At 41.6% G+C, this 15,624-nt stretch overlaps 1 protein-coding gene across 2 annotated transcripts in view; it reads right to left on the bottom strand.

Annotated features, from left to right (window-relative positions):
- Nucleotides 1-5,815: 5,815 nt before the first annotated feature.
- The window catches only part of LOC116980997 (protein FRA10AC1), a 65,126-nt gene continuing 55,317 nt past the window's right edge, over nucleotides 5,816-15,624 (bottom strand). The window contains exons 12-14 of one of the 2 annotated variants that reach the window (XM_033033582.1): nucleotides 13,166-13,216; nucleotides 8,850-8,928; nucleotides 5,816-6,738 (exon numbers count right to left, since the gene is read on the bottom strand). In XM_033033582.1, coding sequence (XP_032889473.1) covers nucleotides 6,696-6,738; nucleotides 8,850-8,928; nucleotides 13,166-13,216 — 173 coding nt within the window. In that variant the 3' untranslated portion in view covers nucleotides 5,816-6,695. The remainder of the gene's footprint in view (nucleotides 6,739-8,849; nucleotides 8,929-13,165; nucleotides 13,217-15,624) is intronic. The other variant, XM_033033581.1, reaches the window with a different exon arrangement.

The raw sequence follows: 15,624 nt of genomic DNA, 5'->3' as shown, positions 1-15,624 counted from the left end.
CCACTCGAGAGGCATCCGGCAGGTGTTCCCGATGTCGGAAGGGACGTCTCTCCACCCGCACGGGGGGAGAGAGAGCCGCCTGAGCCGCTGGAGCGGCTCACGGAGCAGGTGCCTGCGAGACGCGCTGCTTGAGGGGCGCTCTCGCTACTACAAGGCACAAAAGCTCCAGAAGAAGGCGGTAGGAACAATTACCGGGCGCTCCGTTATCCCCATCACCGTGCCGAGCCCAGTCCCGCTAGTGCCTGAACTGCGGGCTGGATGTCTAGCCATCCGAACAGGCATCCGGCCGGTGGCGTCCGATTCGTCGGACGGGGACATGTCTCCACCTAAATGGAGGAGAGACAGCCGCCTGAGCTGCATCCAACAGCAATTGGAGCAGCTCCAGCGAGATGCGCAGAAAGAGCGCTCTCGCGGAAGGAGGTCAGGCACCCCTTCCACAGTGCTTCATGCACTGCCCTCTGCTCCCTCATTACTGGAGGCTAGCATTGGTGACCAGGGCTGGGCTGGTCTGGAACAGGGGCAGGCGGACGAATTCGGGAGTATGCCAGGGGTGCAGGAACATGAAGAGCTGTTGGGTGTGATGGACCGCTTGTAGCAAACCCACGGGCTGGAGCACCGCTGGAACCAAGAATGGCGGCCAGCATCAACCATTACTGGAAAAGGTGCTCGCTGAGGTGCTGAAACAACACAGCACCAGAAAACGGTGAGGCCCTCAAAGTAAAAAGTGTCAACAGCCAAATCTGGGGGCATGTGGGTCACACATCCGGACCCAAGAACTCAAGCTACAGCGGATCCTAAGGCTCCTGACGTCAGCCATCACAGCCTTTGCTCGTTCCGTGGAGACCACGGAGATGGATACCTGCCAGCAGGATGTGCTGGCATTAATGTGTACCACACAATTTGAGATCAACAATCTCCGGAGGGAAACATAAGACCTGCCCTCAATCCCAAATTTGCTGGCTTGTGTAAAGCCCCAGCTGCGGAGACGGACGCGCTGCTATTTGGGAAAGATTTCAATAAAAAACTGAAAGAGATGCAGGAAGCATCAAAAACCTTCGGCCTAATGAGGGCAGGCCCCGGGACGAGCAAACCAAGACCTCCGATACCCAAGCGGCAGCAATATGGGACTGGTGAACGCTTGGGGTCCGCACATTATCCCCAAATATCTTTCAGATCAGGGCCCGCAGCGGACCCTCTGGAAAATGCGCCGCCCCCCAACATCGCCAGCACGTCAGAACAAAATCTTCAGGAAAATGAAGAAACAGAATCGCCAATAACCATGGAGGTAGGTGGGTCTGGTCCCTACCAGCATATAGAGAATAAGGGTGCTTTATTAACAGGGGGAAGAAGCATGGGGTATGGTCACGAGTGACAAGTATATACTCAACAACATTACAGGATATAAAATACAATTAATGTCAGAAAAAACGCCGCCAGTTCAACAATGGCCCCAAAGGGTATTTCTCCCTCCGTCAAAGAGAAACGTGAGGGACAAGCTGAACTGGTGAGACTTATCACAAAGGGGGTCATCGAAAAGACCAAACATGAACCTTTGGAATTTGTATCGAATATATTCACTAAAACCAAAAAAGATGGTGTCTGTCGCATCATCATTGACTTAACATCACTAAACAAATTTGTTAAGTATATACATTTCAAAATGGAGACATATGTTACTGCCAAACAACTGAATTCCAAAGGACACTTCATGGCAAGCATTTATCTTAAAGATGCTTACTATCTAGTACCCATATACAAGGATCATCGCAGATACCTAAAATTTATCTGGATGGTACAAAGCATTGTCCTATGGGCGAACTTCAGCCCAAGATTATTCACCAAAATATTGAACCCAGCCATGGCAATACTAAGAAAACAAAAACATATTGTCATGGCATATCTGGAGGATATTCTGATAGTAGGGAAAACGATGGAATTGGCTGTGGCAGCAGTATCAGCTACAAAACAGCTCCTCGAAACTCTGGGGTTCGTCCTACATCCAGATAAATCTAAGTTGAAGCCATCCACTATCATGGACTACCTGGGCTTCACAATTAACTCAGTCCATATGACTGTTACCTCGCCAAAGGCAAAAATGGTTGAATTAGCACAATCATGCAACAAATTAATGGTCAACGAGCGACCAACTATTCGACAAGTAGCAAGAGTAATTGGGGAAATGGTAGCAGCATTTCCGGCTACACAATTCGGACCTTTGCACTATCAAAATTTTTTACAGAGAGCAAAGGTACGGGCAATAAAACGACATACAGGTCACTATGATCGTGTCATGAACTTACCCACTGAAGCAATATCAGAGCTACAGTGGAGGGCAGAAAACGTTTGGCATAATTTCAGCCCTATCTTTATCACTAACCCTACTTTAGTTATTCAAACAGATGCCAGTGCTCAAGGCTGGGGAGCGACTAACTCCATATCCAGCACAAGTGGTAGATGGACTAAACTAGAGTCATCATTACTACTTACACTGGGCATTAACTATCTAGAGATGTTGGGCGCCTTTTATGGTTTAAAAGCATATGTATCTAATATGCAGCACTTGCATGTTCGGTTACAAATTGATAAATACTACGGTGATGGCTTATATTAACCATATGGGTGGCATAAAATCATTATCATGCGACAAATTGGTCAACATGATTTGGCAATGGTATGTCGAAAGACATATTTGGCTATCAGCTACTTACCTACCAGGTAAGCTAAACACCCATGCCATGAGAAAATTAAACGCTTGGGTTGCAAGTTTGAACAGACCTTACCTGGAACTGGGATTGTCCAAACAAACCATCACCACCATGTCGGCATCCCTTCGAACATCCACCAAGAGGCAGTACTTAACCAGCATCAAAAAAGGGAGAAGTACTGCCAGGAAACATGGACAACATACGCAACAGCTACAGCCACCAACATACTGGAGTTCCTGGCCATCTACACCACGATGTAGGGATCAGCTACAGTGCCATCAACACAGCGCAGAGTGCTCTTTCTGCTTATCCCAAACCAGCGCCAGGACAACAGGCGATGGGATCCCATCCACTGGTGGTAAAACTGATGAAGGGCATTTACAATATCAAGCCCTAAGCCCAGGTATACCCATATTTGGGATATCAGTGTGGTCCTGACATATCTCAGGGAATGGCCACCAGCCAGATCCCCCGGCCTCGAGCAAGCTACACTAAAGACGCTCATGTTGATGGCACTTGTATCCGCTCAGAGGGTCCAGTCACTACACCTATTGCGACTGGACAACATGATCACAGCTCCAGACCAGATCTGTCGTTATCCAGCGACTGGTCAAACAGAGCAGACCAGGAACACCTAATCCAGTCGTGGCTTACCCACCAGAACCACGGTTATGTGCCATGACCCACCTACTATCCTACATAGACACAACCAGAATATTCGAGGGAGATGAAAAGCCTTGTGGGTCAGTCACAAAAACCTTATGGTGGGGTACGAGCCAAACCATTGCGAGATGGCTCAAGCAGGTGCTAGAAACTGCTGGGATAAACACTAACATGTACAAATTTTATTCCACCAGGGCAGCATCCATGTCGACGGCTAAAGAATGGACATGCCTATAGACCACATCCTGGCTACAGCAGGATGGTGGGAAGGGAAAAGACCATTCAGAAATTTTATAATAAGCCGTTGGCAAAACCTGGTTTATTTGCAGTAAAGATTTACGAACTGCAAATATTTAATTTAAGCCCAGGGGAGCAACTTAATTCTTTGTTGTTATTGTTTAAAAAATACCATTGTGTTTTTCTACAAATAGACTCATTGGTTCATTACGATAACACTTCCTCCCTCAAGAACTTCGGCAGTGAGTGAAATGAAACTGTTACACGGTTTGAAATCACAGAGCTTTGAAATCTTCACGTAGTCACTCACGTGACTCCGAAGTAAAATAGTAAGATTAAACGAGAACTTACCAGTTTGAAGTTTGATCTCTATTTTATGAGGAGTTACGATGAGGGATTACGTGCCCTCCGCTCCCACCCTCATTATATGGATCAAACTAATAAATTGATGTCTCCTTATCTTTACTATGTTTACTTCAAAATAACTGTGGCTATCTGTGATTCCACACCGCTGCTTGGAAGTATGCCGCGCCTGCGCACTGAGCGGGTTCTTCACGTAATCCCTCATCGTAACTCCTCATAAAATACAGATCAAACTTCAAACTGGTAAGTTCTCGTTTAATCTTACTATTAATTATCATTTAACCTCCCACAAGTTTGAACAATTTTCATCATTATTCCATACACATTTTAGCATTTTCCTTTAATTATAAGTTTCTTATCAAAATCACGCAATTTTCTGCAGGCCCCTTTCCAAAGATGCAACATTTCACCATTAACAAAACATCTACATTCCTCAGAATACTTCAAAACTGACCATGGACCAATGTCTGGTAGCCATTTATTTTCAACCACTGGTTTGTAATATAATAAGCAAGCTTTAGAAATAAGAAGAAGGATCTAATTTCCTTTGCTCCATAGATGCTGCCTCACCCGCTGAGTTTCTCCAGCATTTTTGTCTGCCTTTAGAAATACAAATACCATTTAGCACTTTTGATGATTCTTTATTTTTACTCTCATGATTACACTATTTCAATTTAACAGTAACATTATAATCCAATTTTTCTCTCACCCAAAATTCTTGTTTCACATTTCTCTATGTTTGAAAACAAATGCAAGATATATGGCAGTAGCTGAGAAAAATCTGCACTTTTCAACTATTATAACTCTTTTTTTAAAATTCCGCCAATGTCGTTGTGTGTAAAGAGAACAGTATATTTTTGCCTCTGGAAACAGTACAAAAAGGATAAACTGTCTGTATGGTTTTCTCCAAAAAGGCAAGTAGATCCTGATGTGTTTGTACATTGAACAAAACTTGAAATTGTACATGAGTTTAAATATTTAGGAATCACGACTGATTCACAGCTTTGCTTCAAACAACAAGTGAAAAGAACAGTAAATATAAATTTAACTTGTCCAATTTTAGATATATTAGAAATAATCTATCTATTGATTCAGCTAAACTATATTTGAATGCAATGATTTTGCCACATATGACCTACTGTATAACAAGTTGGGCACTGGCATGTAAGTCCACACTAAACCTGTTGAAATTGCTTTTAAACAAGCCCTAAAAATTCATGATAAAAGCCCAGAATGTACCATCACTGTAGTATCCTGAAGAAATATGATCTGCTGAGCTGGGAAAACGTAATAAAATATGCAGATTCTATTTGGTTTACAAAATCTTCAATGGACTAGCCCCACCTCCGTTAAAGGACTTTATAAATAAAAACACAAATAGGTCGACTAGAGCAGGCTCCAAAGGTGGTTGTCTAGTCCCATTTAAGAAAAGTGTTTTTGGGCAGTCAGTGTTTTCATATCGAGCGTCGCAGACCTGGAACACGATACCAAGCGTCATACGGGATCTGCCAACCTTTACCTCATTTACCAAACATCTAAAAATGTGGTTACTGGAAAATCAATACTGCACTCATAATCTAGCTTAAAATTATCCACCGCTATCTGGCCTGTCATAAGTAGCATTGTTTGTTTGTTTGTTTATTGTACTCTTTAGTGTTATTTTTCTTATTTTATTGTTATTTTTTTTTCCTTATTGATTGATTGTGTTGTGATGTGTTTAAGTTGTTTATTTAACATCAACCTGCCAAAGGGACTAAAGATGGAAATTAGCTACTGGCTATAATCTTGCATATTTACATGTAAATGTTTATTAATATGCACTAGCCCTGTTTAAAAAAAGACAATTATGAAAAGGTTTGAATGTTCAAAGTGGTTTATTTATGAGGAAGCTTGCAAAATATTTAATATATAATAATGCAAAATATTTAATAAAAAGTTGCAGTACATATTTATTAAACCTGTACAAATTTGTTGCCCTTTCAAAACGAAACATAAACCTTGATTTGTACTATCTTCATATAAAAAGTAGAGACTTGACTGTTTATACTTTAGGATTCCATTGATAAATAAGCTTCAACTGAAACATATCACAATATTTTCAATCAATGAACAAGTTAAATTAATAACCAAGGCATTAAGCAAATCTATTGAGTTATGAAACAGTTTTTTTTGCTTGATCTGATGTATCATTATCTTTGAACCTGCGTTAGAATCTGTAATTTCCTTAAAATAATCGCAACATATTACTGAATCTAACAGGTAGCAGTTCTGCAGAGTATATTACAATATAATTAACTCCTGCAAGATATTTCTATTTACCATCACAATTCATTCTTTTCCAGATTGGTGACAACTATTGGTGACAATCTTGACCTGGCGACAACTACGACAGCACCTACATCAGGAGAAGTCAAGCTACGCTCATTGGCGTCAAACCCACAGTCGTCGACTGTCTCCGAACATTTTTCAACATATTGAAAATCCAGCGGCGACCAGAAAGACGCTACGACTCTTTGGGCGACTGAGGAGACTACTCACGACCATACAGGCGACACCCCGGCGACCATGTGGCGACAGCCTAGTCGCCTGTAGTCGCCCAAAAAAATCACCTAAGTGGGACAGGCCCTTTGGAGGACAGATAAAGAATTTGAGTAATGATTAAGAGATCTTCCTTTGGAATTAACTGAATGAAGTGATTAACCTTCGGTATCCTCTTCAATGCACAGGTCACAGAAACATGTCTTCAAAATATTCATCAAATTCCTCCTCCCTGCAGATGAAGGATAGAGTTTAACATAATTTTCATTTCATTACTTGATTTCCTCTAGTATTGCTCACAAATATGTTCTTCCTGTTGCCTTTACTCCCATTCACTATATATATGGCCTAAAGTATTCGTCTTATATTCAAGTGTATACCGGAATTTTTTCATGTTTCTCACATATAACCATCATTGCTAAGCCTCTTTACAATGCTATTTCTGAATGCCAACAAACCGGGATAAAATTACTAACATGCCCTGTTCTTTCTTTTATTACCCTCTTGCTTATTTTGTACATAAAATATTGTCAGCTTTTTTATTTTACTTGCCATTATTTAATGTGTTCAATCTTAATGTGTTCAATACTTTTTAAACATTTCCTTTGCTTTCCAAATTTCCCTTTCATTTTCACTCCCAGACCTTCTATATGTTTCTGGGTTCTGCGGCATTAAGCTCCTAACATTGTTCAGAGGCTAATTTGTCTTCAAAGTCCATTTCTCTGCCCAATAAAACTGTCCTCACAATTTAAGATCTTTATTCCTCTTATATTTTTGTCCTCTTCCACAACTGTTTTAAATCTAACTGAAGTATGATCAGTACTGCAAAGTGCCCAGCTTCATTCTCTAGAATTCAATCCAGAATCATATGTCCTCTTGTTGGACGATATATACTGGCTAAAAGTTCTGTTCCCTCAATCACTTTTATATTACTCGACTTCCAGTTAATACTCGGATAAAACGGGATTCCACACCATTGCTGCTCTGAAGTATGTTAGAAATGTGCTTCTGAATTTGTTCCTCTATCCTCCACAGCCTGCACATCTATAGTTCAGACCAAACAATGCGATTCATTCTCATTCTATAGTTCCACCCATTTAGTCCTGTTTGATGATTCTTCCATTTTATCCCTTTCCATCACTGTTCCAGTTTCTTTAACCAATACTACCATCCCCCCTGCCTTCTATTCCTGTTTCCTCTTAATAACTAGGCCATTAAGCTTCTAGTTCTATACTTCCATAAACCACAATTCTGTAACAGCTATATCATATTTGCATGCATCAGTCAGTGGCCTGAAATCCTCTGCCTTTAAGCATATCAAGGTGATTTATTTCTCTATTTTAATCTTTTTAACATAATAGCCAAGCATAATAACCAAGGCATCCAGGATACAATAAAAGGCAAAATAATTTGAAAATGCTAAGGTTGGAGCAAATGAGCAAAGAATGATGGAAACGATAAACTACCAAGGAAACAGCAGAGGCAGTTTATGTAAATTCACGCTCCTGCATTAAAATGCAACTTCTAGTTATTACATTGTGGTATTTTTGATTAAGGTTAAAATACTGAAAAACCAATCCAAAGCATGGATGAATAGCACAGTGATATGAGTTCAAATGATATGTGATATGAGTTCAGATGTGGAGAGGATGTTTCCACTAGTGGGAGAGTCTAGAACCAGAGGTCGTAGCCTCAGAATTAAAGGACGTTCTTTTAGGAAGGAGATGAGGAGGACTTTCTTTAGTTCGAGGGTGGTGAATCTATTGAATTCATTGCCCCAGAAGTCTATGGAGGTCAAGTCAATGGTTATTTTTAAGGGAGAGATAGATATATTCTTGATAAGTACAGGTGTCAAGGGTTCTGGGGAGAAGCCGGGAGAATGGGATTAGGAGGGAAAGATAGATCAGCCATGATTGAATGGCAGAGTAGACATGATGGGCCGAATGGCCTAATTCAGCTCCTATCACATGACCTTTATAACAATGGAGAAATTGAAATTCAATGAATTATTCAAATGACAAAGCTATTGTTAGTAATGGTGATTAGTGCCATAATAATTAACCTGGTTCGCTAATGCCCTTTAGGAAACTAATTCTTCTGTTCTTAGCTGGTCTAGCCCAAATGCGACTGTAGATTGACAGCAATGTGACTGGTTCTTCTGCTATCTGGTCCAGCAAGCCATTCTATTTGCGGACAATTAGAGATGGGCAATACATTCTGGGCTTACATCTCATGAGTGAATATAAAATACCAAATATTTATATCAGTATTATTTTACAGATACTCTATTAAGAATTCATGTTCGTTCCTGACACTTCAATATAGATAAATTGGTAAGCATACTTAGTCTTATCTTCAGTATCCTGACTTGGTCCTTTCCAATATTCAGAGGGATCTTCTGCTTTTGGAGCATCTTCTGATTCTGATTCAATAATTACATTTCATAAAAAAGTGATCAAACTCATTTTAACATGACTAAAGCACAATCCATGGAAAATAAACAATGATTTTATTACTATGGTGGGTTAATTTAGAACTTTTATTTTTATATTCATAATTTTCAAGTAGCCAACAATTGAAATGAAACTCCTCTTTACTCCCATTTACTCAGAAGTAAGGGACTGAATCGTTGTGGATATGATACTAACTGATCTCTGGGCACAACAGGTAAATATGATTAAAGATCCTATTCATAGTGCAAGCACATTGCTTACACAAAATTTGTTAATGCAATAAAAAGGACCGAATGCCTGAATTTCTTAAGCCAAAGAAAATGGTGATATCCAAAGCAAACTTAATATTATTTTACAGATTTTAAAGAAATGTTTGTTTTGAATAAATATGAAAATTTTCATCAATAGTAATTGCGTGAATGCAAATATAGTCTACTTCTAACAATAATTATACCTATTCTTAGGATTGCTATAATGGTGAGTCCATTTCAAAAATGAACTGAAAGTAGCATGTAAAACTCTATGTAAATATGGTAACAGCTCCTGCAGTACTAAGTGTCCATACAGGCAGGACAGTTCACAGTACATTCCATTTTAAATCCATCAAATGTTTGGTTCAACATGAGCCAATTTTTTTTAAACCTGCTGCACTTTCACAAATTTGCCAGCAGGTGGCGCTGGTGCTCGATCATCTCAAGCAACAAGTTCCTTCATCCTCATTTCAGAAAGTCTCATGGAGATTTTTGCAAATCTTCATTCTCAAACTATGTTTTAAACTTTTGAACATTTTGATTACGCCTGCACATTCTGATTTTTACTAATGTTCCATATAAGAGGTGAAATAAATCACAGTCGGTGAACAAAATAACTATCATTAATTCGATCTTGTGCACAATGCCTAGCTTTATTTCTATATATGCAAATCTTGCTCAAAATGAACAGTGTGATTTTGCAGATATATCTGGCAACAGGCACAAACTGGACATTGTTGTTAATGTAACTTGTGAACGTTTCTTCTGGATTCATGGCCCCTTAAGGCCTCAGGCTTCAGATAGCATGATCAGTCTATTTAATTTAGGCTAGTTTTAAAATAGGAAATAATAAAAGGTAGGATTCACTTTGGAATGTTGATTCATTGAACTTGTTACAAAATGATCAACAATGGCAGGATTTTGCAAATCTGTAAAAAGTGGAAATCTGAAACGAAACTAAGATATTTCAAAATGGTCAGGAAACAATGGAAGACTGATCAGTTTCAAAATTACTAATGAAAATATTTATGAAAGTAAAATTGAAAAAGAGGGAGAGAGAAAGAAGGCAATTAGCAGGTGGCAAAGGGAGAATGGAAGAATGGGAAACCAGAGAGAAGAGGGAGATAGCACGAGGAGGAGGGGTGGGAAAATGGATGAGAGACAGGGTGGAGGAAAGACATAGAAGAACGGAAGGAGGGGGGAAGGAAGGGGGAATAAAAAGACGTAAAAAAGTAGAACCAAAAATGTGGATGAAGAGGAAAAATAGAGGAAAAGATAGGCCAGCAGAAAGTCACAGAGGTGTGGAAAAGGGGAATAAAGGAGTAGAGGGGGTGAAAAGAAGGGGGAGAGTTCAAAAGGAATGGGAAGATGTGAAGAGTGAAGGAGAAGCATTGGGAAGGTGCGGGAAGTTGTGAAAAGGAGGGTAATAAATGACAAGGAGGATGAGAAGAGGTGGTGAAATGGAAAACGATATTGATTCCGGGAGAGATAGAAAAAGAGGGGGGGGGGAAAGGTGGACGTGGAGGGATGAGAGGTGCAGGAACAGCAGGGGTAAGAGGTGGAGGAGGAGCGAGAAAGGAGGGAAAGGAAGTAGAGAAGGGAAGAAAAGGCGAAGGAGGGGGAGGCGGAGGAGATGGAAAACGTAAAGAGAGGAAGTGAAGAGGAAATGGAGAAGGAGGATGAGGAGTAGGAAGAGAAAGAGGTGGAGAAGGAGGGAGAAGAAGTGGGAGAGCAGGAGCAGGAGGTGGAAGAGGTGGAGAAGAAGTAGAAAAGGAGGGGAATAAGTGGAGAAGGATGGGAAGACATCGTGAAGGGGAAAGAGGTGGAGCGGGGGGGAAGTCATGAAGGAGGGGCAAGTGGTGAAGAAGAGAAATGTGGTAGAGAAAGAGGGGAAGAGGTGGAGAAAGTGGAGGTGGAGAAGGAGTGATTGAGGCAGAGAAACGGGTAAAGAAGGAGGGGAGAAGAAGGGGGAAGACCTGGGGAGGAGGAGGAGGTACAAATGAGTAGATGTGTTGATTGAGGAGAATATGTAGAAGACAGGAAGACATAGTGGAGGGGGAGGAGATGTACAAGGAGAGGCAAGGAGTGGAGAAGGGGGGGAAGGTGGAAAAGGTAGAGGAGGAGAGGCAGAGAAGAAGAAAAAGGAAAGGTGGAGATGGAGGAGAAGAAGTGGAGAAGGTGGAAACGGTGGGGGAAGTGGTAAACAAGGGGTGAATGAAGTGGGAGCGGTGGGGCATTGAGGTGGGAGTAGTGGAGGAGCAGAGAAGGAGGGGTAAGAGGATGAGAAGGAGGGGAATGGGAGAAGGATAGGAAGGGGTCATGTAGGGGATAGAGGTGGAGGAGGGGTAAGTGGTGAAGGGCAGGAAGAGATGAAGGGGGGAAGGGGTAGAGAAAGAAGGGACGAGGTGGAAAAGGAGAAGCTAGAGGTAGAGAAGGAGTGGCGGAGAAGTGGGAGGTGGAGAAGAGGAAGAGGGGAAAGAACTGGAGAATGAGGAGAGGTGGCCAAGGAGAGGTATAAATGGAGGATGGGAAGAGATGGTGGAAGAGAACGAGGTGGAGAATGAGAGGGAAGAGGTGGGGAAGGAGAGTAAGAGGTGAAAGAGCAGGCGAAGGAGGGGTAAGAAGTGACTGAGTTTTTTGAGGATTCAAGGGAGATTGATGAAGCGTGCATTTATAAAGATACCATCACATCATCATTTTGTCTCAAAGTGCTTCACAGACAATGATGCACCACTGAAATGTACTCACTGTTTTACAAGCTATCTTCCACACAACAGTGATATTAAGGATTAGGTAATAATTTTGTGATATATTGGTTACAGACTAAATACTAAGCATTAACCCAAAATCAATTTTGTGCTCAAATACTTCAGCTAGGTTTTAACATATAACCTTCTGACTATAGATGAGGCTCTCACTAGGGTCTCTCGATATCCCGCAGCTCCGCTCTTACTCCCCCTCCCCCCACTCGTAACAAGGACAGAGTCCCCCCTGTCCTCATCTTCCACCCCATCAGCCGTCGCATACAACATATAATTCTCCAACATTTTCGCCACCTCCAAAGGGATCCCATCACTAGCCACATCTTCCCATCTCCACCACTGTCTGCTTTCTGCAGAGACCGTTCCCTCTGCAACCCCCTGGCAAACTCGTCCCTTCTCACCCAAACCACCCCCTCCCCAGGTAGATGCAACACCTGTCCCTTTACCTCCCCCCTCAACTCCATCCAAGGACCCAAACAGTCTTTCCAGGTGAGGCAGAGGTTCAGTTGCACCTCTTCCAACCTCATCTACTGCATCTGCAGTTCCAGGTGTCAATTTCTCTACATCGGCAAGACCAGGTGCACGCTCGGCGATCGTTTCGCTGAACACCTCTGCTCAGTCCATCTTAACCAAGCTGATCTCTCGGTGTCCCAGAACTTCAACTCCCCTCCCATTCCCAATTTGATCTTTCTGTCCTGAGCCTCCTCCATTGTCAGAGTAAGGCCCAGCGCAAATTGGAGGAACAGCACCACATATTTTGCTTGGGTAGTTTTGCACCCCAACGGTATGAACGTTGACTTCTCTAACCTCAGGTAGCCCTTGCTTTCTCTCTCCATCCCCTCCCCCCCCCTTCCCAGTTCCCCCACTAGTTTTACTGTCTCTGCCTACATTATCTGCTTGTCCCGCCCCCTCCCCTGACATCAGTCTGAAGAAGGGTCTCGACCCGAAATGTCGCCAATTCCTTCTCTCCATAGATGCTGCCTCACCCGCTGAGTTACTCCAGCATTTTGTGTCTACCTTCGATTTACCAGCATTTGCAATTCTTTCTTAAACAAAACAGCTACCTTATCAATAAGTTTAATTCTAATGAGACCAACACAAATTAATGGCCTATGAAAGGAATGACTGCATAAAATAAAACAATACTTAACACAACATAAAAATGAATTGTAAGTATTATTTTGTAAAGCTACCTTTATTAGAATCATCGTCATCTTGTTCTGTTCTGCTGGTGGAAGATTTACCTACACAATTGGAAAAAAATTCAATATATACCTAGTTAAATATAAGATGTAATTCAACAAATGACCACGTAGAGGATATCTGTTGTATTTATCTTATTAGAGCCCTGTGAGATTTTAATTTTGAGTTTAACTTTTAATAACTCCGTTTTGAACTTCTTCCCCTTACCTTCCTTCGAAGGAGTTGATTCAGTAATCTTAAATTCTGTAATGATCCTAGAAATTGTATGGACATTCCTATATCTATATTGGCCAAGTTGTTATTCTTCAGAGGAGAAGGATGCATCAAATGAACAGGGCATGGTCCTAAATAAGAGTTTCTTAACTGTTGCACATACACCCAGCACTAGCCTTTCTGTAATTATTACTGCTCGATGAAAAGCTTTACATTGAGGCAATGTTCTACTCAAATTGGGATGATGCTGTGTACATCAGGGCTGCCAATATTCTACTCCCCTTGATCAGTAGGGGAGTGGATGTGCGTGGGGCTTGTAATTGGCTTGGCAACAAGATACCCCCTGATTTGTGCTCAGAAGATCAGGCCAGGCCCATGAGACAGTTATTTCGGGTCTCAAGCCCAATCTAATTTCTTATTTCAGTTTAGTTTAGAGATACAGCGCAGAAACATGGCCCTTCGGTCCTCCGCACCGACTAGCAATCCCCGCACATTAACACTACCCTATATACACTCGGGACAATTTTCCATTTATACCAAGCCAATTAACCTAAAAACCTGTACGTCTTTAGAGTGTGGGAGGAAACCGAAGATCTTGGAGAAAACCCACAAAGGTCATGGGCAGAATGTACAAACTCCGTAGAGTCAAATGTAGACTTGATATGAAGGGCAGTTATTCTCAATTTATATTTTAAATTCAGCTAATGGTCTATGTTAGGCCAAGACCCTGATAAAATCTGGTGCCAAGTGGCCCTGATGAAACTTAAATTTGATCTTGGTGAACATGTTACTGAAGAGTAGATGGACACTGTTTGATAGACACTTTCAATCACTTTGCTGATGACTGAAACGGATTAGACAATAATTTATTGGATTGGATTTCTTTCTACTTTTTGCAGACAGGACACACCACAAACATTTATCACATTGTCAAGGAGATGCCAATGTGGTGTCTGTACAGAAACAGCCTGGCAAATGATGCAGCGAGAACCTGACATTCGATGGCTCTATAACTTTAGTTATGTCGCTACCTATTGCTCACTTAAATTTCATAATATCTTGTGGAATGAACTGAATCAGCTGAAGAAGGACTTCTGTGATGATGAGGATTTGGAAGGAAGTTGAGTTGGAGCATCCACTTGGAAGTTCTAGCTGGACATAATTAAAATTGCTTCTGCCTTGTCTTTAGCATCCACTGGCTGGGCACAATTGTTGAAGATGGGAATATTCTTGGAGTTTTCTCCCAACAGTGATTTAATTGTCCAACACTGTTCTTGATTAGATGAGGTGTCCCATTTTGTTGAGCACTTATAAAACACAGAACAGTACAGTACAAGAACAGGCCCTCTGGCCCACCATGTCTGTGCTGTACATTATGCCAAGACATTATGTCTTGTGTTAGAGCTGTGTTGGGACTTCATTGTTAGATACATATGCTGCTGCTTCTTGTCTGACCATTTGTACTCCTCACTAAACTAGAGCTGGACTGGTTTCATTGAAATGGTTGAATGCAGGATATGCCAGCCAGGGGATTACAAATTGGGGTGTAATACTTTTCTGGAGCTTCTAATAACTAAGAGCATCGAATGGATAAACAATTTTGAGCAACCAGATGTATTCTGCTTCTATCCCATTTAGTAAGATTGTAATGCCGCACAACATGAAAGCTGTGCTCTGGCTGAAGATGAAGACTTTGCGTAATCACCCCTATCATTGACATTGTAAATAAATGTATCTGCTGAGGACAATGAGTATTTCTCTTCTGTATTTACCGAGTAAAAAGACAGGACAGAAGAACTTGGGACAGCCAATGGAAGTATCTTGAGAGCAGTCAGTGTTACGGTTGAAGAGGTGCTAAAGGTACTATCGTGTATGAAGGTAGACAAATCACCAGGGCTGGTCAGATATATCCGAGGACATTGTGGAAAACCAGAGAGGAAAATGCAGGAGCCCTGGTTGAAATTTACGAGTCGTCTTTAAACACAGGAGAGGTGGCAGAAGATAAACACAGAGAGGTGGCAAATGGCGTGCCCTCTATTCAAGAAGGGCTGCAGGGAAAATGCTGGGAACTATAGGCCAGTGAGCTTAACACCACTAGCGTATTCTGAGGAATGGGTTATACAGGCATCTAGATGAACAAGGGCTGATCAGGGATAGTCAGCTTGGGTTTGTACGTGGGAAGACGTGTCTCACAAATCTGATTGAGTTTTTTGAAGATGTGACCAAAACTGTTGTT

The sequence above is a fragment of the Amblyraja radiata genome, chromosome 15, assembly GCF_010909765.2.
Source record: "Amblyraja radiata isolate CabotCenter1 chromosome 15, sAmbRad1.1.pri, whole genome shotgun sequence".
Classification (NCBI taxonomy): domain Eukaryota; kingdom Metazoa; phylum Chordata; class Chondrichthyes; order Rajiformes; family Rajidae; genus Amblyraja; species Amblyraja radiata.
Note: the sequence above shows the minus strand (reverse complement) of the source record. Positions and strands in the feature narration are given on the sequence as shown.